At 40.8% G+C, this 23,759-nt stretch overlaps 1 protein-coding gene across 5 annotated transcripts in view; it reads right to left on the reverse strand.

Annotated features, from left to right (window-relative positions):
- The window catches only part of PNPLA4 (patatin like phospholipase domain containing 4), a 235,979-nt gene extending 214,588 nt beyond the window's left edge, over window positions 1–21,391 (reverse strand). For 3 of the 5 annotated variants that reach the window (XM_050777240.1, XM_050777242.1, XM_050777241.1), the window contains exons 1-4: window positions 19,883–20,074; window positions 16,033–16,127; window positions 15,745–15,880; window positions 6,054–6,119 (exon numbers count right to left, since the gene is read on the reverse strand). In XM_050777240.1, the coding sequence (XP_050633197.1) occupies window positions 6,054–6,119; window positions 15,745–15,880; window positions 16,033–16,127; window positions 19,883–20,062 (477 nt within the window). In that variant the 5' untranslated portion in view covers window positions 20,063–20,074. Of the gene's footprint in view, window positions 1–6,053; window positions 6,120–15,744; window positions 15,881–16,032; window positions 16,128–19,882; window positions 20,076–21,237 lie in introns of those variants that run through there. The other 2 variants (XM_050777244.1, XM_050777243.1) reach the window with 2 other exon arrangements.
- Between the last annotated feature and the right edge of the window lie 2,368 nt (window positions 21,392–23,759).

Consider the following 23,759-nt stretch of genomic DNA (forward strand, 5'->3'; position numbering starts at 1 on the left):
ACCGAATATACAGGCAAGAAGGGATAGAGTTGTCTTTTCACTTCAGGTTTTTTTCCTCACACACTGTAAAATTCAGGGATGCTCTATGGGGCAGGGGCAAATTAGAATTGATTTCTGAGGGGTGAGAGAGAAGAACATGTGCTTTGAACAATAATTTCATATTTGCAAACATGTCTGCATTGCTTTCATGAGACAGCCTACAGATAGCAATGCCCAACAATGCTCTTGATTAGCAATTCCTAAAATAAAAGGGAGAGGGAAAGAGACAAAGAGATACCCACCTCCTTGGACACAGGTGAGAATCTCCCAAATATGGTGAGAAGAAGACAGATGAGATTTTTTAATCAAAGAAAGACAAGTAAAAATACAATTCTAAAAGAGAGGTTGAGAAACCTGCCATACTAACCTTTACTAAGTATTGATTCTTGGTGCATTGCTTTCTTGGTTTTTGCATGTGTGAAGGATGATTAAAAATGATGACTCCAGATACCTACTTTTGAGAAGGCTCTAAAGGGTTATTTAACAGTTGACCATCTATAAACACCATATAGAAAATTTTCCCTAGAGGACTAACATGTTGTTTCAAAAATTAAACAGACAAACCAAAAAAATCTAAAAAGTCACTGAAGAATAATAGCGTCTATTTCAGAATAACTAGAAATTGATATCCAGGTTTCCATCCAGCCAAATCTAGCTGGTGACAAGGCCAGCTACCACTGTTTGCTATGACAGTGACAGAGCTGCATTTCTATGTTAAAAGTCTAAGCCATGAGGAAACAGGAGCCTAAGGACCACAGTATCAACCTCATATAAAAGCACAGTTACATGGAGTATTCCACAATTCTGTTTCCGACAGAAGTGTCAGGAATGAAAGAATAAATGACCCATAAGGCCAAATTCGCATGGACTAGGATAATACAATGGTGCATTTTCATGTTCCTGTAATAGTATACACTTAATCTTAGCCAAAAGGCCAAGAAGTGATCGTGTAATACTACAGAGTCAAAATATTACTTGAATTCCAACTCAGATGAAAGGAAACAACGCAAAATCCTACAGCCTTTCTTTTCTTTTCTTTTTCTTTTCTTTTTTTTCTTTTTCCAGACAGAGTTTCACTCTTGTTGCCCAAGCTGGAGTGCAATGGCGTGATCTCTGCTCACTGCAACCTCTGCCTCCTGTATTCAAGAAATTCTCCTGCTTCAGCCTCCCGAGTAGCTGGGATTACAGGCGTGTGCCACCACGCCCAGCTAATTTTTTGTATTTTTAGTAGAAACAGGGTTTCACCATGTTAGCCAGGCTGGTCTCGAACTCCTGATCTCAGGTGATCCGCCCGCCTTAGCCTCCCAAAGTGCTAGGATTACAGGTGGGAGCCACCGTGCCCAGTCAATCCTACAGCTTTTCTTCTGATCTGAATCTGCCAGTTCTGGAGATGATTTTATTCTGATATTTTAGTCACCTGCCAATGCTAATTCTCTTTTAAAACAAATCAGTTAAGAATTCCTCTTGAAAATTTTCATTCTTATTCCAAATTGACAAGAATCTGTGAAAACATGGCCTAAATGTGTGAACATTCCTGTGGATTTATTCTACCATTGGAAAGAGTTCATATGTAGTAAAGAAAAATCATTAGTCAAAAATATAGGACTAAACTTCAATTTATTTCCATTCATTCACTGACACATCTATTAATGAGTATGTACTATAAGTAAGGTACTAAAATAGTCATAAGATGAAGCCAGAGAAAACTACAGAACTTTTTAAAATAATATTTTTTAAAAAGCAGTTTTTTCTTTTTCTTTCTTTTTTTTTTTTGAAACAGGGTTTTGCTCTGTTGCCCAGGCTGGAGTATGGTGGTGTGATCATAGCTCACTGCACCCTCAACCTCCTCAGGCTCAGGTGATCCTCCCACCTCAGCTTCCAAAGCAGCTGGGACTATAGGCACACGCCACTATGCCTGGCTAATTTTTGTATTTTTTCGTAGGGACAGGGTTTTGCCATGTTTCCCAAGTTAAAAAGAAAAAGTAATTTTCAAAGACATCATTCCACTTTAAACCACTGGTAGAGGGTTTTGAAAGGACCCATACTGGTGTTTGCTCTAGTTGAAATTAATCTTATGTATTATTAAGGTACGATTCTTCTAAGCGATTAATAAAAACATTTTAATGCACATATTGGATCCACAAATATATCTTAATAAAATCCAGCAATACCTGCAATGTAGAAATGAGGAGGTCTGTGTATTTAACAAAAGTCACAAGTGGAGAGAATAGACTCTGCCCCTGTTTCCCGAGTCCCACTTTGTCTGCCTTTCCTGACTCAATGCCACAAACATAAGTAACACTAAGTCTCTTTTTCCCCTTCTGCCACCTCCACTTTTGTCACTTCAGAAAAACAACCAAAGACAACAAATACATCAAAACCTGAGCTCTATGAAAACATGAAAATCTAGAAAACGAGAGGTGCATTCAGCATGACTGAAATGTTTAAATAATTTAAATCACATAAAAAGCTTATACTAACATTAAAACACTGCATTTAAAGCAACCTTCACACTTCCCTGAAAATGGAAAGGAAAGATTCTAGAAAACAACGCGGCATGGAAACCCTATTAGAATGTGGGAGGTGATCAGGCTTAAGGAGAGTTAGTGTTAAGCAGAGAATGGTACTTCTAAATTGTCGCTTTCTGGTGTTATAAACAATGCGAGGCCACTGTGGCTCTCTTGTCAATCATGTGCGTGAGGCCCTTATTGCAGACTCCATTAAACAACAGAGGAAAACTGAATGCTTTCAGGAGACATAAGGTTCAACTCTACAAGTAATTATGATGTGCCTCCTATGCACAGAAACCACATGACCAGCAAGACACTGTCCTGGGACATTGCCCAGGGTCAGGGGGCTTGGGTGGGTCGCTTTCCATCTTCCTCACAGTTCTGGGCCTGTGCGTTCCCTGCTGTTTAATTGTGGCTGTCACTCTATGTTCATGCCCAAAGTACTCAATCAAATCATGGAAAGTTCACTAGAAACTCTGATTCCTCACTCATGCCCTTTTAAACATTGCTAGTCTTCCTGTCACACACCCACGACATGGCACTGGGGCTGGACAGGAAGAAAACAAGGAATGCATTGTTTGAAAAGAACTAAAGGGCAAAGCAGAGTAAGAGGCACAGCAAAGATAGAAACATTAAGGACTATCTTGGGGAAGTTGCCCCCTTCTAAGCTCACAGACTTCAGTGAAATAGACTGACGTCTTTACATCTCATTTTCCTCACATGTAAAATTGGAAGTAAGAATCCCTACAGCAGATAGCACTGGATTCTGGTGTATACAATAATAACAAAAGTTTTAGGCTGGGCACGGTGGCTCACGCCTGTAATCCCAGCACTTTCGGAAGCCAAGGCGGGCAGATCATGAGGTCAGGAGATAGAGACCATCCTGGCTAACACGGTGAAACCCCATCTCTACTAAAAATACAAAAAATTAGCCGGGCATGGTGACAGGCGCCTGTAGTCCCAGCTACTCAGGAGGCTAAGTAAGGAGAATGGCATGAATCTGGGAGGTGGAACTTGCAGTGAGCTGAGATTGCACCACTGCACTCCAGCATGAGTGACAGAGCAAGACTCCATCTCAAAAAAAAAAAAAGTTTTACTTCTTTTTTTCTGGTAACAGGAATATCGAGGGCAGGATGGTAAGGCAGACTCCTCAAATCATTTAGGACCTGGGTATTTCCAGTTCACTGTTTGGCCATCTTCAGGGTGTGATCCTTGACCTCATGATGAACAATAGCTGCTGGAGCTCCAGTAATCATATCTAAGTTCTGGGCAACAGGCAAAATGGAAAGGTATACAACTTTCCTTGTACTGTAAGTCCCACAGTTATTCGGCTCACATGTCATTGCCCAACAATAAAACAAACGGCCACACCTAACTGCAAGGGAAGCTGGGATATATAACCTAGCTGCACAGCCATAGGTCCAGATATAAATTGGGATTCTGTTACTAAGGAAGAAGAAGAAAGTGTATATTGGAAGAGAACCTGGAGCCTCTACCACCTGCCTCTCCTTCTAAGATAGAAACACTTAATTTGTAAGTGAGAGACTGGCATAATAGGGACATAGAGGAAAAATATTCTAATTACTAAGTGGCAAAGTAATTTTACTTGTCAATTCGACATTTCATTAGGTATTTCAAATGACAGCATCTGAATATGTGGAATTTTACCACTCACTCTCAACCCATTACCTTCTGCTCTATCAAAACATACACTCTCCATATTAACTGAAGCCTATTATGATTTGCACGAGAGAAAAGAAAAATTAAAAAGTTCAGCAAAGCTCAAGGAAAGACACTGATGAGGACCAATGAGATCAGAACAGAGACACTGCCTCGATCCTATCAGCCAAAGGGTTTGTAAAACTCAGTTCTTTTGTTGAGAGACCATCAATTCCTTAAGCACAGGCCTGGTGCTGGGCCCTCAAAGTGAGTGAATGAATGAATGAATGATGGTTAAAGCACTTTGTATGTACTCTTTTATTAATAAATAAATATACATTACATATATATAAAACAAATGTAATTTATTCATCCTGAATATATGCCTGATCTGATATATGCTAAATACCTTATTAGATATATGCTAAATACTTTCATTATAAAATATGTATCTCTGATATGTATTAAATATCTACACTATTTGATTATAAAACATATATCTCTGGCATGTGTTAAATAGGTACTATATTTGATTAAAAAATACATATCTCTGGTACATGTTAGACAGATACTCTGATTATAAAATACATATCTCTGGTATGTGCTAAACAGATACCCTATTTGATTATAAAATACATATCTCTGGTATGTGTTAGATATCTACTCTAATTATAAAATATATATCTCTGGAATGTGTTAAATAGGTATAATATTTGATTAAAAGATATATATCTCTAGTACGTGTTAGATAACTCTGATTATAAAATACATATCTCTGGTATATGTGCTAAACAGATACTCTATTTGATTAGAAAATATATATCTCTGGTATGTGTTAAATAGCTATTCTATTTGATTATAAGATGCATATTTCTGGTATGTGTTAAATAGATACTGCATTTGATTATAAAATGCATATCTCTGGTATGTGCTAAACAGATACTCTATTTGATTAGAAAATACATATCTCTGGTGTCTGTAAAATAGCTATTGTATTAATTATAAAATGTATGTTTCCATCATATGTTAAATAAACACATTAAACCAAATACTACATTTGGTTATAAAATATATATCTGTGACATGTGTGAAACAGACACCATATTTGAGAATAAAATGCTCATATTGAACCTGTGTCCACGCAGTGGGGGAGCTGCCTCGGATAGAATGGTGAATACTCAAAACAAACTCTGTGTAGATCACAGAAGGAAGCTGGGTCACACTCAGCGCAGACTTTAGGTGCATTCCCATGTCTAAATTTCCCTAAAAGAACTGGCATCCTGTCTTAAGTGCCAGCTCCAAGAGAGGAGCACTCTCCTCAAACAAAATGGGTTTTGGCCTTACAGTGATCAATGTGTCTGGGTAAGTCGAGACCCTTGGAAGGGAGTGGGTCTCGCAGAGGGGCTGAGGGCAGGCTGGAAGGAACCCATGCTGCATTGTCTGGGGGAGGACAAGGTGTGGAGCCCTGAAGCCTTTTCTCACCCTGATGGTGGTACAACTCTGCTTAGAAGGGGCTGTGAGTAGGACTTTACTATGTGGGGAAAAAAAATCATTCACTGCTAATAACAACAGCAACAACAGCACATATATATATACACATACACACACATATATATATGATGAAAATAAGAGCATCACAGTCAATCATTCCCATTCACGAGATCTTGATGATAAGTTATCACTGGCCCAGTATTTTTTTTCCTCTTAAAGAGAAACAAAGCTATTTATGAGGAAAAAAACATATAAACTGATTTGAAGCCACCAGAACAATCATAAAATTGGATGTTTCGAAAGAAACATATTAATATGGGGAGGAAGGTAATTCCTCAGTTATAACAAGCTTACCTGCCCTTTGTATTCCACTGGCTTCAGTCCTGCATAAATGGGCACAAAACTGCTGGCTAGGAGGACCTAGATGGATAAAATAAAGCAGCTCATGACTACATGCATGAACATTCAGACAATACAGTTGATGTAGTATTGACTAGCAAAATCTCAATAAATAAGCCCCACAGACTTCAAGTGCAGCACTGCACATAATTACATAAAAGATAATACTTTTAATAACAGAAAAGACTCTAAACAGATAGGTACAAGTTGACACACTCAGAATCAATCAACTTCACCTGGGTAAAAATCAGCATTTTTTTATAGTAGACACACAAGTTATTATAAACCAAAATTTAAGGTAAGTCTAAGTTCCTGAGTATGTAAAGGTTACAGAGAAATTATTTGTAATGTTCTATCATATACTGTAAAAACCATGTTACAGTTGCACTCCTACTTTCTGGAGGAACAACGCCCTCTGATTATGACAGGAGAGGTTAGTCCACAGCTCAGAGATGTTCTCATTTATGTCACCAGGATTTGCAAAGGGAATGACATATTTTATGTTCCAATGACGTGGTCAGGATATGTAATGGAACCCTGGCAAGCAGTGACATCAATTATGCTTTAGCTCCCATTTAAAAAGTTGAAAAAGATTGTCATTTAGGCAATTACCATTCCATACATCATAAGAAGTTGGGCTCTGATAGCTTTTCTGAAATGTAAATGTTTTATTTTGCTGTGTAGTTTCCAAATCACTAGTGTTCTATTTGAAAACATACAGCATTAGATACTGAATATTTTTTAAGCTATAATCTTTCAACTGATAAGTGAAAGACTCTGGCTGTTTGTTGTCAAAGATTTCATGAGACTTTTTTTTTCATCATACATTATTCAGAAATGGATTATGGCTCAAATGCTGACTTGCAGATCATCCATTTACAATTATTTAGAACTCAAAAGGCATTTCCTCTAAAAATCAATGTTATAGGTATGGTTTTTGGGTCAGCTCTCAAAAGCCTATTTATTCTGAACGGCAACTAAATTACAGATTCAGTCAGCAGCATAACAATTTCCATAGGAAAATCCTCTTTTGAGCTGCAACCCGACACAGCTGGAACCTACTCTTGCCATTTTTATTTCTGCACCATGTACAGGGAACCTCTATAGCTTTCTTATGCAGTGGTTCTTCCTTGGACATGTCTCCTGTTTCCTCATTACCAAAAACCCCACTGAAAGGACAGGGACTTGTGTCTCTCCTGGTATGTCCAGCCCTTGGCAGAGCTCGTACTCAACAAACATCTGTTGGGTATTTCTCTCCCTTCTCTGTGATGTGAATGGACCCAACACTCCTCCACCTACCTCAATAGTGGGACTAAAGAAGGTTGCCCAGTGCTGTTGGTGGCATGCTGGTTGCAAAGGCACAGGCCTGGTTGTAACAGCTCCTATAGCAACAGGCTCCTGACAAATGCCCAAAGAAGTTTCTGGGGCCTCAGGTTTCAGCAGTGGCAAATTCAAGGATAACAGCACAACACAGGGACTCCAGCAGGAAAGAAGGTAAGAAATAGCCATGTGTGAAAGGGTTCTGTTGCACCATGCTGGCACTAGGTGCCAGAACCAGCTATATAATTTATGGGTCCTGTCCAAAATAAAATAAATGCAGGGCCCCTTGTTCATAAAGTATGGAGAATATTGAGATGTTGGCAGCAGAGCATTAAACCAATGGTGAGGCCCTTTGGATAGTGGAGCCATGTGCAAATGCACAGGTCATACACTCATGAAGTAGACTTTGCCTCAAATATACTGTCTAATTTAATTATTTCTTGGCCCTGTCTCAAAAAGATAAAGTTGCTCAAAGATCTCTCTGCTAATACATGGTTGAGACTGCCCCCGGCACCAATTTATTTTAATATAAAATGTATATTTTACCAGAGCCAACATAAACATTTCAGATTTCTCACAATGAGTCTTTTTTTCATCTTTTGGTCAATTTTATACACATCTATCTCAATCGCTTGTTTATTGAAATAGTGAAAGCACGCTAGTTTGCAGCACTGTTTCTCAAAGGAAAGCAGGCACTTGTATTTATTTTTTATGTGCTTGTTTATTTATTTATTACAAGGCATAATAATAACCTCACACAAGGTCTGTCAACCTTCTACAAAATGTCATTGCGGACATGCCCGCATCACGACATTCTTCTCAAAATCTCAACTTTAAATGGCCCACATAATGCAATACTGTGACATTACAGCAATCATGCTTCTTTCACAAAGAGGCAAAGCAGGAGTGAGTAGCACCTTGGGTGATTTGGTGAAGATCACTTAATAAATCAATAGGAGAGAGAGGACAGAAAGCAGGCATCTTCAACTCCAACCTTCTCAGCCCACTGGTAGCAATAACATCATTGGCTTCAGAGAAAGGTTGTTTACGGTTAAGGTAACTGCATTCACCCTAACTAAACCCAGCCTTATCAGCAATTGGCTACACTTTTAAAAAAATAATCACAGACCCTAGGTATGTTTTGCAAGCACAATGTAGCTATTTAATGAACTTATTCAGCAAATGCCACACCACAAAGCAATAACTAGAGCAATTTGTGGATAGCACACATATTGTGAAATTACAGTACTTAGAGGTCTTTAAAGAACCAAAAACACTCCATAAATATAATGATTTATTTCATTATTCTGCAGAGAGACATGTGAACTGCAAAAAAATCACTAACCTTAGAATTACGGTTTGTTTTATTTTCTTTTCCCCCATGTCAAAGTAAAATGTAGAGTTCACAAGTTAATGCTTGGAACTATTTTGAGATATTTTGATGAAAAATGCTATCCAATTACTTTCCTACAGATAATAACAGTAAGAATCCTCCTGAATGATATGAAAAGTGCAGTGAACTGGAAAATACTTGTCACTCCTCCAAATAAATGTATTTGTTTTTGTCATAGCTGACTCTCCCTTTATATGGACTGATGATTTGTATATCAAACCAAGTTTAGTGGGGAAATTAGCTTTAGATAGTTAAGAGTTAAGTAGCTTTTCTTATTTGTAGTCAGCTTACTGCCATTTTATTGCAGGCAAATAGGATTTCGTAAGAAAGGAGATAAAGACTGACATTCTAAGGTCATATAATAAAATATTATGCCTAAACATATGCTTTTAGTGTATTTCACCTCACAATATTCCCAGTGAAATTCACCTTGCCAATGAACTTCAACACGTCTACAGCACTTGTTCTCAGCTGGGGGTGATTTTACCCCCAGGGACGTTTATCAATGTGTCTGTCATAACCTGGGTTAGAGGGTGGGGGGCGGTGGTGTCCTGCTGGCATCTACTGAACAGAGACCAGGGATGCTGCTCAAATTCTTACAAAGGATAGACAGCTGTCACAAGAAATAACTATCTGGGGAATAATCTGGGTCCCTACTGCCAGGAGTGCAGTGTTTGTGGCTGAGAACGCTGATGTGGAAAGCAGGGGTGTAGTTTTCACACCCTATCACTTGGTACAGCACTTTAAATGTTGGACATATGTGAAACCACTGATTTGTGTTCTTACTAAATACACAATGATAAAAATGAGAGCTAGTGTCTTCCTATAGCAACAGTATAAAACACTGCCAGGTGCACATTCTCGACATGTTCTGATTGACTCTCTTCATTTTGCATTTTATAGAAAAGAGGTGTTTAGAAAATTATGTGGCCTAGCTTCCTTAGGGATTAAATTCTCAACAAGTTTCATTTATGCTTAAAGTTTACTGTGGACTTTAATGAGACTCTAACTGTTTATACAGAACCTGCTGGTATAGTTGAAATTCAAAGACAGATTCAAATTTATCTTCCTCAGTTTTTCCAAGATAATGACCAATCTCAAATTCAGTTCTTATTTCACCTTCACAAGGCTAAATGTGAGAGGATCTTGTTAAGAGCATTCTCACACATGCGAAGAAATTCAGGACATCACTGCAATAGAGACAGGGCAGAATTTTCTCAAGATGGCCAGGGACACTACTGCGCAGGAAAGGCTTCCTGGGTACCTCTATCCTACAGCATTCACACGTGTCAAAAGACCCTTTTGGAAAACACTTGTGTATCAGTCTTAAACATGAAGAATTCAATGATTCGTACCAATTCAGGGAAGTAGTGGAACTCCACCACGTCACTGCACTGTTAATTTTTTTTTACACATCATTTTAGCTCAGCCATGGAGGTTGCATATGACTTTCTTTTAACCTAGGGGCTCACCTCCCTAGTTATGCTTTGCTGAAGGCTAACATTAAAATGTGTTTGGATTTCCTAGTTGCATGCATGCTTCTAAAGAAAAACAGCCCACAACAAAATCTGGAACTCGAAATGAATGAGTTGGTATGCAAAATGCGCACACTTGACACTCGGGGGATACTCTGTAGAGCGGCACACCAGGAGAGGAATCAGGAAGGAATCATGCAAAATAATGAACAGTATGAAGAGATGGATGTCTGGAGAGTGGAGGCACTTGAAGGTGACCATGCACATCTGGTATGTACTTAAGAGTTGATGAAATACTTTCATACATACTTCATTTGGCCTTGTTCTGAAGGTATCCATCTTAAAGATGAAGAAACCAAGGCTCCAAGAAGTTGAGACTCACCAAAGGTTCCAGAGCCCACCAATGACAGGGTTAGGTGGATGTGTACCACCCCTCCATGACTCTTTTCCATCCCCTAAATTATCTGCATTTGCAGGAACTGATCTCATCTTGGTTTTGATCTGTTGGTGACCCACAGACATAAAGGGTCATCCTTGGAGGGAACATTTTTCTGGGTGTGGCACCCGGAAATCAATCTCTCAGATGGGAAATAAAGATATGATTTTGGAGGGAGGCCTCCTGGGGCTCTGGTTAACTCTCTAAAGGGGTCTCCCCTCTGCAGGCTGCCTTTAAGTAGTTGAGCAGCAGACACCATCTGTGTTTCCCTTTGTTAGTACAGTCACTATAAGGGAGGAGCGGAATGGTTGACACCAATAAATTCTGAACAAAGGAATGCCTTAAGGCCTGCATCTGTCTTATAACGGTTTATAAAGTAGAAAAGACTGAGTTAAATCCTCATGAACATAAGATTCAAAATTCTGTGGAAATTCAACTCTAAATAAAATGAAGAGTTGGACCACACAGTCCGCAAGGGTTCCAGGAAAACAATCAACTAGCATTGCAGCTTTCAAACGAGTGATTTTCCATGCCACTACAGGTGAAGCTCATTAAGATAAATTAAGTATGAATCATCATACAAAATTATTTATTTTAAAAAAGAAGGCTTATGATGATGAGCTGTAAAATCAAATGCCTAAAGGTGGCAAGAACTCAGCAGCAACCATTTCCTGAAGTATTACAGATATCAATTAGCACATTGTTCATGAAGACAGGTGATAAGTAAGGGGTTAAAGAATAACATTGATAAGAAAAAGTAAGTCCTATTCAGCCTGAAGAAAAGAAAGTTGTGACTGAACATGGCTTTAAAATATCATGACAGATTCATACAAGGGCGCTGAGCAGGGGTGTGTATGGGTTATTATTTGTTCATTATTTATGAAATATTGGCTCCATTCAGCATGCACAAAGGGCTTTACCATTTAAAACACACTTTCACATGCTTTATCTTATTTATTCTGCACAGTAACACTAGTTAGTATTACTGTGTGAATTATTCCATTTCAGAGATGAGAAAACTGAGACTCAAAAATTATCAGTCCAAGAGGACGACGTCAGGAAACGACAGGCCTAGACATGATCACCAGGACACTCATAAAACAAGTAACCATCCTTGAGGAGATTCAAAAAGACCTCAAAATACACACACACACACACACACACACACACACACTCTCTCTCTCTCTCTGTCTCTCTCTCTCTCTCTCTCTCTCACACACATTCTAAGCTATAGGTTTCTAGTTGGATTTTCAGGTATGTAGGCACGCTGTCTGTAACAAACAGCATCAGTCAGCTAGTGGATAATGAAAAACTGGGCATTTTAAAAAAAATTCAACTATTAAGTAGCAGAACAAATGAGTTAATGATAAAAACAGACAGAAAATACAACATGGAGCAAAGTTTAAAGGAGGTGAAAATCATCAGTGTTTAGTATTTCATGCTCTCCCATGCACTTTTCTCTAACTTGAGTTTTAATCAACCTCTCTCTTTCTCTCTGTCTCCCATCCCCTCCATCTAAAGAATATCCAGATACTGGGAAGTAGACTTGTATTAGTTCATTTTCACACTGCTGATAAAGACATACCCGATACTGGGTAAACTATAAAGAAAAAGAGGTTTAATGGCCTTATAATTCCATGTGGCTGGGGAGGCCTCACAATCATGGTGGAAGGTGAAAGGCAGATGTTGTGAGACTTATTCACTACCAGGAGAACAGTATGGGATGGGGAAAACCATCCCCATAATTCAATTATCTCCCACTGGGTCCCTCCCACAATACATGGGAATTATGGGAACTACAATTCAAGGTGAGATTTTGGAGGGGGGGACACAGACAAACCATATCAAGACCCCAGGCTGTGTATTCAGAGCCAGGTGTACCAAGCCCTGGGAGACCTGCAGCTACCCATCATCGAGCTGCTTCAACACATGGCTTCAGAGCCTCCTGTCTCCACCTAAAGGGAGTGGGGTGACCTTCAGGCAGCCTCCCCAATCCCAACCAAAAAGGTCAGAAGCACCATCCTCCCATGGCACCACCTCAGACAACATTCTCCCACCATCCTCTTCTTTCACCGGAACATATATACTTGATCATGTCCCTACCTGGCAGGGGGGTTACTTTACTTCCCCTCACACTTATTCCTTTCCTACATCATCCCTAGTCTTCCCGCATTGTCACTCTTTTCTGCTAAATTCTTCCTGAGTATTCCAGGCATAAGTTTCACAGTTTAACAGTCACCATCTGCTATCATGGAACTATTCATCCTTCCTTCTTTTTAATTCTGAAAAAGGTTAAAACATCCTCCTAAACACGTAGAATGTTTCTTGTAGAACCCAGAATAAATGTCAATTATTCGATTTTCTCCTTACAAGTATTACACATTTGTGTCAACAATTTCTCTTCTGTTCAATGAACTCAAGTAATTACACGAATTCTCTGAATAGTTATTATCCAAAACAAAGGAACTAGAAAAACATCATGTTTTCTTAACAGCAACAGTTTGCTATTGCCGTTATAACAAATTACTACAAATGTAACTGCTTCAAACAAGACACATGTATTGTCATACAGTCTGAGGGTCCAAAGTCTGGTATGGGTCTCACTGGGAAAATCCAGGTGTCAGCAGGGCTGCGTCTCTTTCTGGAGGCTCTGGGGGAGAATGTGTCTCCTTGCACATTCAGGTGTTAGGAGAATTCAGTTCCACAGGTTACAGGGCAGATGTCCCCTTTTCTTTGCTGGCTGACAGTGGGGAGCTGCTTCCTTAGAAGTCTCTGTGCTCCCCTGGCATGTGGCTCTTACATCTCCAAACCAGCCATGGTACACAGAATCCAGGAAAGGTGTCCAGTTTTCAAGATTCAGGTACTTAGTTTGGGTCCACTTGGATAATACAGGATCATCCTCCTATCTCAGACCTTAAACTTAATCACATCTACAGAATCCCTTTTGACAGGTAAGGTTACATCTGGACAGGTTCTGGGGATTAGGGTAAGGGCAGCTTTGGGTGTCATTCTTCTGTCTGCCACATAAAAGAGATGGATAGGGAGGATGAGCATTTTATCCAGTGTGGGGTAGAGTTAGGTAAGAATGCTAGACGCGTGGACCACAGTCACAGCTGGGCCCCAGCCAGCTATGTGATTTTGCCCGGGTCATAGAGTACGGAGGGCCCAGTTTCTTTCTTTTCTTTTGTTTTAAATCAAGCCAGTGTAACAGATACAACCTTGGTTCATATCCATTCATTTCACACATATTACAGAGTGCCTACACAATGGCTGGCAGTGTGGAAGGTACTGGGCTATAACAGTGAGCAAACCAGAGAAAGCCCTGCCTCTTGGAGCTTACACTCTGGTGAAGGAGGATGGACAATAAAAGCTAAACAGGACAGCAGTAAAGAGGTATCATGCTAAAGAGTGATACGTAAATCAGGAGGGATGTAGGGAGATCAGGGGCTGAGAGTTCTGTCATTGTAGACAGAGAAGCCAGGGATGGACTCTGTGAGAAAGAGAGATCTGGGGGCAGAATCCCTCTCATTTTATGTCACAAGAGCACATAGTCTGTTCCTAGATAAACACGAAGATGCATGTCTGCCCACCGCAATCCTTATCTGTCTGTATTGGACATTGATGACTTAGGACCACTTAGCATGGGTTGCCCAGCTCTTCCCTTTACACTGTCAAATCTACATAATACTGTAATGAGATTATAGAATAATGTCTTCTTATAAGATAGAAAGACTCTTAACTTGTAAGTGACAGACTGACGTAACAGGGATATTGAGGAAAAATATTCTAACCTATTAAGTGGCCAAGTAATTTTACTTGTCAATTCAACATTTCATTAAGTATTTCAAATGACAGCATCCAAGTATATGGAATTTTACCACTTACTCTCAACCCATTACCTTCCGCTGTATGAAAACATACATTCTCCCTATTACCTGAAGCTTGTTATGATTTGCACTAGAGGGAAAAACAAGAAAAAATTCCAAAAGAAATACACCCTTTCCACCCTACAAATATTCAGTGTATTACCACAGCAGGCACACTGGTATTTGGAAATCAATCAGCTGAAGTATTTCCCAGAGATAATGAATTCTCAACCAACCAACTTTCAAATGTGTTTGGACAGAAAGACATCAAAACAAAATGGAAGAAACAAAACGGAATATTAGATTGAAAAGTTAAGAGACCTGGGTACCAGAAGTGGCTCCCACTGCACGCAGGATAATCTTGGGTACATTGGTACATACATCACATAAAATATTTTCATTCACTTCTCTGTTAAAAACATAAAAGGGATCAGGTGCGGTGGCTCACGCCTGTAATTCCAGCACTTTGGGGGGCCGAGGCGGGCAGATCATTTGAGGTCAGTAGTTCAAGACTGGCCTGGCCAACATGGTGAAACCCTGTCTCTACTAAAAATACAAAAAGTAGGTGGACATGGTGGTACATGCCTGTAATCTCAGCTACTCAGGAGGCTGAGGCAGGGGAATTGCTTGAACCTAGGAGACAGAGGTTGCAATGAGCCAAAAGTGCACCACTGCACTCCAGCCTGGGCAACAGAGCGAGACTCCCTCTCAAAACAAAAACAAAAACAAAAACATAAAAGGGTCACAATAACACCTATCCTAACTGACTTACAGAAGGACTTGAAGGACTGAATAAGAGAGTACATGTTAAAAACCCTACATACACTCCAAAGTATTAGCCACATAGATTTCGGGAATTATTGCTACTAAATTGCATCAGCAACTTGCTTCACATAATCAATGTGAGATCTGAACATTGCAGGAAGACACTGAACAAGTACAGGGAGCTTTTGGATGACAGTGCATCATGAGGCGGCCTCAGGAGGGATCCTGGTGAATACTTTCATCAAACATGTAATTTACTGAGCACTCAACCATCTATCGGGCCTGATAAGAGATACAGATCTAAAGAACATGGTAATGCTCATTACTTTTATATAAAGTATTGAAATCAGCACCTGCTGATTTCTTCAAATAGGAAACATGGCTTTATTACCTTAATGAGGTCCTCCCTGGAGGAAAAAGTGGAGACTAAGTGATTTTCTCTGGTTCTGGTGTTGGTGATGGATACGTGCAGTCGGTTCTGGGCCAGCTCGTGAGCGTTGGGAGGAAGAATCGACTCCATTCCACTTCTAAAGAAAAAGCAATCTGCATCATTCACCTTTAATTACTGAACGCCCTGTAAATATTTTACAAGAGAGAATGCTGAGCTTGCCACAGTTTGTACAGAGAGTCGTCAACATTCTGTCTTCATGTACTTTTGGGCAAAATGTACTCTGTATACCTTAGTTGGGCCATGATGTCATAACCGGGTGTTACTGCCCCAAAAGACTGCCTTCTGATTTCTTCGGCAAACTTGTAGGTAAACTGGTTACATTCCTAAAAAAAGAAAATTAAGAAGTGACCCTATGTGTCATTATTAAAGGTGTGCAAATTCTCCACCTGGCTGGGGCCTCACCCACCACTCTCAGGCCCTTTGCAAGGTATACACTCTCAAAATCCTCATCTTTTTTGTTTTTTCCTTTGTAAAGCACCTTAAATGGCATTTGCCCCATCTGAAAAATCCTTGAAGGCTCAATCTGAATTTTAATTGAGCACATTCTTCAGAAGGTTTCCTCAGTGCAATTAACCTTCTCTCCCACACCTATTTTGTGGTCTCAGCAGCAGTTTGATTACAACCCTGCAATAAAGCTGATTACAAATGACAGCACCAGTGACAGAAATAGGAGTGGTGACGTCTATGGTTTGCACAGACTGAACCAGTCTTCGGAGATTCATCTTGGGCACTGGTATTTTATAAAGTCTTTCAGGGATGCTCTGTCTACCCTGGACTGGGATCCACAGAGGTGACACTGTCAGTTCATCTTCACATCATCCTGCAAGGTGGGTATAACCATCCAACTTGACAGATAAGAAAACAGAGGATTGGAGAGTTCAAGTACCTATCCCAATATCTCACTAAAAATGAGTCTCAGAGCCAGGATTTACACACAAGTCTGTTTTGTATTAAATAGTGAATTAATTTGGCAATTAACTGGACACCACGTACTTGGCTAGGCACTGGGACTTGGACAGGACAAGATACACAGAAACTGTGCTCATGACATTCATAAGTGCCTCCAAGAGCAGGTGACAGAGGGCTATGAGAGCCCCCACGAGGGTGTGTTTGGCTCTCATTTAGTGCAAAAAATAAATAATAACAGGTAAACTAATTTGAGAATGAGGACATCAAGTCTCAAATTCAGGTAAATTATTCAATGTCTTAACATTGCAGAATTTCAGTTAAGTGGCTATATTATTGCAGTGGTCTCTCCTCTCCCCACAAAGATATCCACATTCTAGTCCCTGGAACCTGTGACTAGGAGACCTTTGTTAAAAGGGACTTTGTAGAGCCAATTAAGGACCTTGAGATGAGGAGATAATCCTGGATGACCTGGGTAGGACCAATGTCATCGAAAAGGTTCTTGTAAGGGAAGGAGGGAGGTAGGAGAGACAGAGTTGGAGAGATTTGAAGATGCTGTGCTTATGGCTTTAGAAATCAAGGAAGGGGTCAGGAGCCAAGGAGTCTGGGCACCCTTCAGGAACTGAAAAAGGTAAGGAAATGGATTCTCCCCTGGAGCCTCTGGAGAGAGTGAGCAAGGACATTTTGATTTTAGCTCAGTGAGACCCTTTTAGACTTAAGACCTCCAGAGTTGGAAGATGATAAACACATGCTGTTTTAAGCCACTAAGTTGAAGGTCCTTTGTCAAAGCAGCAACAGGAAATGAATACGGTGTGTGTCAACCTCCAACCTCGTGGGTTGCCAAAGGTTTCCCTCCAATTTGACACCGAGGCTGGGACTTAAACATAAACAGGAATTGGGCAGGGGAAGAAGGTGAAAGCAGAGGATAGTAAAAACAACAGCAAGAACAACTCTGAGAGGGGCACAGAGCTGAAATGCGTCCCTATGGCGAGCCACAAGTAGGGCTAAGTCACATAGGGCCTTGTGATACAAGCTGAGAAACGTGGGCCACATTATCCTAAGTCAACAGACAGCCTCTGCCCCGGGGGTAATGAGGTGATCAGATATACCTTTGGGTGACATCACTCTAAGTGCTATGAGGTAGGTGGATTGTAGGGAGCTTGAATGGATATAGGCTGCAGGAAGCTCCTGGGTGAGAAATGGGGGTAGCCCCACCAAATGTATGTTCATTCTACTGAGCTAGACTACCCATCTAGCCTATTTCTTTGTACTAATTTTAGTTATATTCAATACTCTCCATAGCCCGGACCAGACTGTAAACTTATTAAAGATGGACTTATTCATCTTTGAGTTCCCCACTGAGTCTAGCATCATGCCTTCCTCGCAAATTGTGAGGGCAGAGGAAAGACTTGCAGCATTGAGCTCTTCCATATCAACGTCTAAATTTGCCTACCACTTAAAACATGCCCTGTATCAGGTGCTCCTCTTAATTATTCATGCATAAGCTCAGAACAAGATTAATTACACATGTATTTGTCACAACAGTAAAAAGCTTGAGGAACTTACATCATCAGCAAGAACCAAGTGAACACGAATCTGAGTAGGTAGAAACATTTGCTAAAAAACACTCAAGGCTATCCTACAGGTAGATTATTTCAGATGCTAAATATAAAGTAACTAAAATAACCTTAAGTCAAAGGGTTACTTTGGCTGAAAAATTATTTTGAACAAGAACAAATGAGGATGCCCTAAGGAAACTAAGAAAATTATTTTCTACCTTCCCATGGGAGAACCAGACAAAGACATATTTTCGTCATACCAGCACCATCAGACAACACAACCCAGTCTCTCATTTAGTACAAAAAATAAATAACAACAGGTAAACTAATCTGAGAAGATGATGGCATCAACTCTCCAATTCAGGTAAATTATTCAATGTCTTAACATGGCAGAATTTCAGTTAAGTATAAGTGGCTGTACTATTGCAGTATTTCCAAATCAGGTTAATTCTAAATCATATAATACATTTTTTAATTTGCTGAGAATTGGAAACCAAGTCTACATAACTCCAAAGCTTAGGATTTGCCAGAGCTCAAGAAAAGACTGCAGTAAAAAGGAAGAAGTAACACCCTGAGAGTCCTCTACTTCAAAAATGAAACACAGTTATGGGAAGGAGGTAGCTTGTAATTCAAAGCATATGAATCTGCTAGTTTAGGGGGAATTTTCCCACCTCATTTATACCTTGCATGGCTTATGGTTCTCATCCTGTTTAATCTCTGCAGTTTTTAAATCACTTTTCTAGTTCCCTGTAAATCAACCATACAAAGACAGGAAGATAAGTGGATTTCTGAATGACTGGCCTCAAATCTAGCTTCCCTTTGATAAGCAGCTCACAAAAGATCTGAAGTGAGATTTTGATGATTAAAATTGCATAGTTTTAGAATTTTAAATGTGACTGAAATTCATTCTTGGTCATGAGGGTGTTAAATTATTATTTCATTATTGTTCAAAGCTGCTAAAGTATGTAATGATTAACAAATATAATATCCTCCAACTACAGAATCCAGCTCTCACAGTCAGCAAATGTTTGATCACTGTCTAGATAGCAGAAAACAGATTTTTAAAACATAGATTGCATTAAATAAAATACTGAATGAAGACTTATTTGTATTACTTCTGGATAAATTGCTTGGAACTCAGAGCTTCCTTTCACTGTGAGAATTAAAAAAGAATTAAATTCCTATACCATCCCACTTAATAGAAACTGCTTGCCCACATTTTAATTTATATGTCTATTTCTACGTAGCAGTGAGTAGAGACTTGTTGCCCACATGTTCAAGGCCTTGAAAACAGGCCCCATGCTCTCCTCATCATAGAAAGAGGAAATATCCTTTGCTTGAAAGGAACAGAGCTGGAATCTTAAGGATAAATAAAAACTCAAGAGTAATATGTCATTTTATTTCCTTATTTCACTATCACGCAAAATAATCTTTTCCACAACCAGAGCACAGATCCCTAATAATTACATCTTAAAAGAAAAGTCCTAATCCTTTCTGTTTCCAAGCAAAGGATTAATTCTCTGCCGTGTTAACTTAGTAGAGTCAATGCTCATGTTTCCCTTTGGGTCTTAATTTCTTGATGAGCAACACAGTCTAAGTTACTACTTAATTACCTCTATTTTTTCTGGTGCTGTTAGCAGAACAGAAGCAACCAAGGATCCCGCAGACGCCCCAGCGAAAGCTTTGACATCCTTCAGAAGTTTTTTGCCATGTCTGCAAAGTGCAGATGCTGCCCCCAAGTGGTAAATGCCCAGAAATCCACACGCTGCAAATGACAGGTTGATGTGCTTCATTCTAGCTGCAGCACTGGCAATACAAAAAGCAAAAATGCTGTAAGTTGGAATAGTTTATCCCACGTACTGTGTAGTCTTATGTTGATCATCGTTCTAAGGCTTTCTTCTAACATCATTCTCTGTTTTAAGCACAGAGGTTTCAATTAATTCTAATTAAACACAAGAATATTTCAAGGAAATCTTTTCTTTCCCTCCTCACCTTGACCCAAGTCTTATACATTAAAAACAAACAAACAAAAAAACCCCCAACATTCCACATTTACTCGGTACATAGATTATGCAATCTACGATTTAATTACTTGGCAAGAAACAGATGTATACATTCCAGTTGGAAAGGGCATTCGGTCTTTTCTCTTGACCCTTTGAAACGTTTTGCAGGGTGGGGGCGGCACTACCATTATGAAACAGAAAATTATTAGATACCGTATCAAATTCCAAATGAACAATACATTTGTTCTTGGTAAGTGTATCAGAAAAGTTTAAATATAGTTCCCTACTCCCCTTCCCCATTTCTATTGAGCACCCATATTTTTATGAACGCCAATACAATCACTCAGTAACGCAATAAGCAATCACTCAACAATGCAATACATTTCTTTGCCAAGTATCTCAAGACTAACTGAGGTCATGACTGGCGAAGGCAATTTAAGGCTCCATGAAATGTCAGCCACGCCACCACTTTATACTTGGAACATATCTAAATAGAAAATTATGTTTTCCTATGCCTCAGTGCGCACTACTTGCCCACGTGAATGCAATTGTGCCTCCACAAGGCTGTCCATTCTGAAGGCCTCAGGGTTTCCTTGGGGGCCCAAGGGCCCCATTCAGGGACCCCAAGATGAGGCACACTGCAGGGCCTCGAATTTAGGGACCTAAGACCGCCTGTTCCTGATGCACCCGGCCAGGCCCTGTGAGGGCAGGAGGCTCGGCCGCCGCAGGCTGCGCTGGCGTCCGCGTAGACTGAATCCCAGTCAATGATCCGGGGGCGAGCCCCAGTTTTGATTCCACTTCTGCAAATGGGGACGGGAAGGGGTTTGGGTGCTCAGCATCCACGCGGCCAGACCCAGCCAGCACAGGCACAGTGCCCTCCGGCGGCTTAGAGGCAGGCGGGGCCGGGGTGGTCCCCGCATCAGTCCCGCAGGAGCACACCCTTGCTGGGCCCCAGGGCTCCGTACCAATGCAGCCCCGGGACACTTCCGTGTTGAACGAGTCCCTTTAAGCAGATGGCGGAGCCCCACCGTCATTCAACGCCCTTCCGCCATCAAGGTAAAGCTACGCTCTACGCAAGCCGGCCCAAGAAAGTCCTGCGGCAGGGGTTGGTACCGCCTCCCGCGCAGACATGTGACGTCATCGCGCCGACGCAGGCGTCCGCTCGGCCCCGCCTGCTCTATTTAAACTTCTGGATTCAAGATGGCCGCTAGACCGAAGAGTCCTCCCGCGCAGGCAAGACTTACTCGTTTAGAGTCATGTTATCTTCGAGTATCTAGAGAGACATTTTAACCCACACCCTAGAGAGGCGTTGTAATCTCTGCGTATCTTTTAACGCTACTTGGCCCTCACCTGCGAATCTACTGTTCTTTAATAATCCTCATTTTCTGTGCCCCGGAAGTGCCTTCCTCTCTTCGCGTCTGTTTTCTGGAAGTGGTTCTTCTCCCTCTCCACCCTTGCGCCCGCTTGGGCGGTCCAGCTGCCCCTAGTGCCGACTCCAGGGGCTATTTGGCGGCTGAACATTCCGCATTTTTTCAAGGCGTGCCTTTGGTTTTTTTAAGAAGTGCTATCTAAAGGAGAGGCTGGACTATGGCTCTGGGGAACTTTCATATCCTCAGTTGACCTTAGGCTGTGTGACCTTGAGCAGGTAGCATAACCTGAGTTTCCCGCGTGACCTATGTGCAGATTGAGATGATAAAATGAGAGAGCTAAACCGGAAAGCTCTTCCAACATAGCCGGCCGTGAGCAGGTGGCCGTTTTGTCCTCTGGCACCACTGGCTCAGACTTAAGCAGCCTCGCTGACCGCCAAGATTGCATGCCATGCCCACCAAGATTTAAAGGACTCTGATAATTCTTTCTCTCCCCAAACAGTGTTTTCCGTATCTAATCTTAATAAGCAAGCCTGGAGGAATCTCTGACTTGTGAGTGAAGGCTCTCCAGGTGCCCTGGTTTAAGGGCAGAGATTTATTTTCTCTGAGGCTACAAAGGAGCATCTGGGAGATGCGAAAATTCTTCTACCTTTGGCAAAACAGGGAGGAGGGTTGGAGCTCTCCAAGTTGCCTCTGGTTTGAGCTTTTTCTTTCTCTCTTGGTGTGTCGTCTCTGGCCAGCAACACCTGTGAGTCCTTGATTTGGCGATTAGGGAAGATGTTTTTAGTTCACATAACTATTCTTTAGAGAAAATTGATCCTGAAAACACCTTATTGCCTGATCATAGAATGACTGCATTACTCAGAATTCTTTACCTCCACTGGAATTTAGTGAAGGGAATGCCCAACGTACATTAGGAAAATACAGGCACACTCCAGTCCTTAAACCTTCCACAATCCTCTAACTCTTTAAGGTCGAGTGTGATCCTCCCCAGAACTGCATCTTCCAGGAAGTTCATGAGAAAGAAAGGATCCCAGGTCCCATCCCTGATCTCCTGAATCGGCATCTGCATTTTAACAGAATCCTGAAGCAGTGGTCTAACTCCTTTGGTTGTGGTATGGTTTGAATGTATACCTCCAAAATTCACATATTGAAATACTAACCCCCAAGGTATTAGGAGGTGGGGCCTTTGGGAGTTAAGTCATGAGGGTGTAGCCCTCATGAATGGGATTAGTACTCTTAGAAAAGGGACCCCAGAGAGGTCTCTTTCCACCATGTAAGGATAAAAGTACAAGGAGAAGATGGTAGTCTGCAATCTGGAAAAGGGCCCTCCTCAGAACCTGACCATCTTGGCACCTTGATCTCAGACTTCCATCTTCCAGAACTGTGGGAAATAAATTTCTTTTATAAACACTCAGTCAATGCTACTTTATTATAGCAGCCTGAATGGATTAAGACAGGTGGTCTGGTGTAAAGTGATGTGTTGGCATCAGAAGTTTAAGGAGAGACTGGATTCACAGAACCAGAATCTGGGATGCTGTTTACAGAGCAAGTATTTCCTGCATTTGGACACTGTCGGCAGGTCGATTCAGGAGACAGACGAAAACTTTATCACCGGGCAGCCTGGATGAACACCACAACTTTGAGATCTTTCACTTAAAGGAAAGATAAGGGCATCCACTATTTCTACACCTGGCTGGCAGAGTGAGAACTCACCAAGGGTAAGTCTCTTTGGAGCAGCAAAATGCTCCATAATTTAACTCTTAAAATTTTAAACTAGTATTTCTTCCTTACTCCCTTCTGTCTCGTATTGTATCTTCATGTAACTAGTTAAAAGTTGAGCTCCCAGCTGGGTGAGGTGGCATGTGCCTGTAGTCTCAGCCACTCAGGAAGCTGAGGTGGGAGGATTGCTTGAACCTAGGAATTCATCTTCAGCCAGGGCAGTGTAGTGAGACCTCATCTCTAAAGAAAAAACAAAAGACGAAAAAAGTTCAGCTTTGTAATGTAAGGAAGAATATCATATTCATTCACATTTGTCTTTGTCATCTCATCACCAAGCCTAGCACTTGACATATAGTATATGATCAATAAATATTTGTTTTGGATGTTGGATTTATGTA

Source organism: Macaca thibetana, chromosome X, assembly GCF_024542745.1.
Source record: "Macaca thibetana thibetana isolate TM-01 chromosome X, ASM2454274v1, whole genome shotgun sequence".
In the NCBI taxonomy this organism is placed as follows: domain Eukaryota; kingdom Metazoa; phylum Chordata; class Mammalia; order Primates; family Cercopithecidae; genus Macaca; species Macaca thibetana.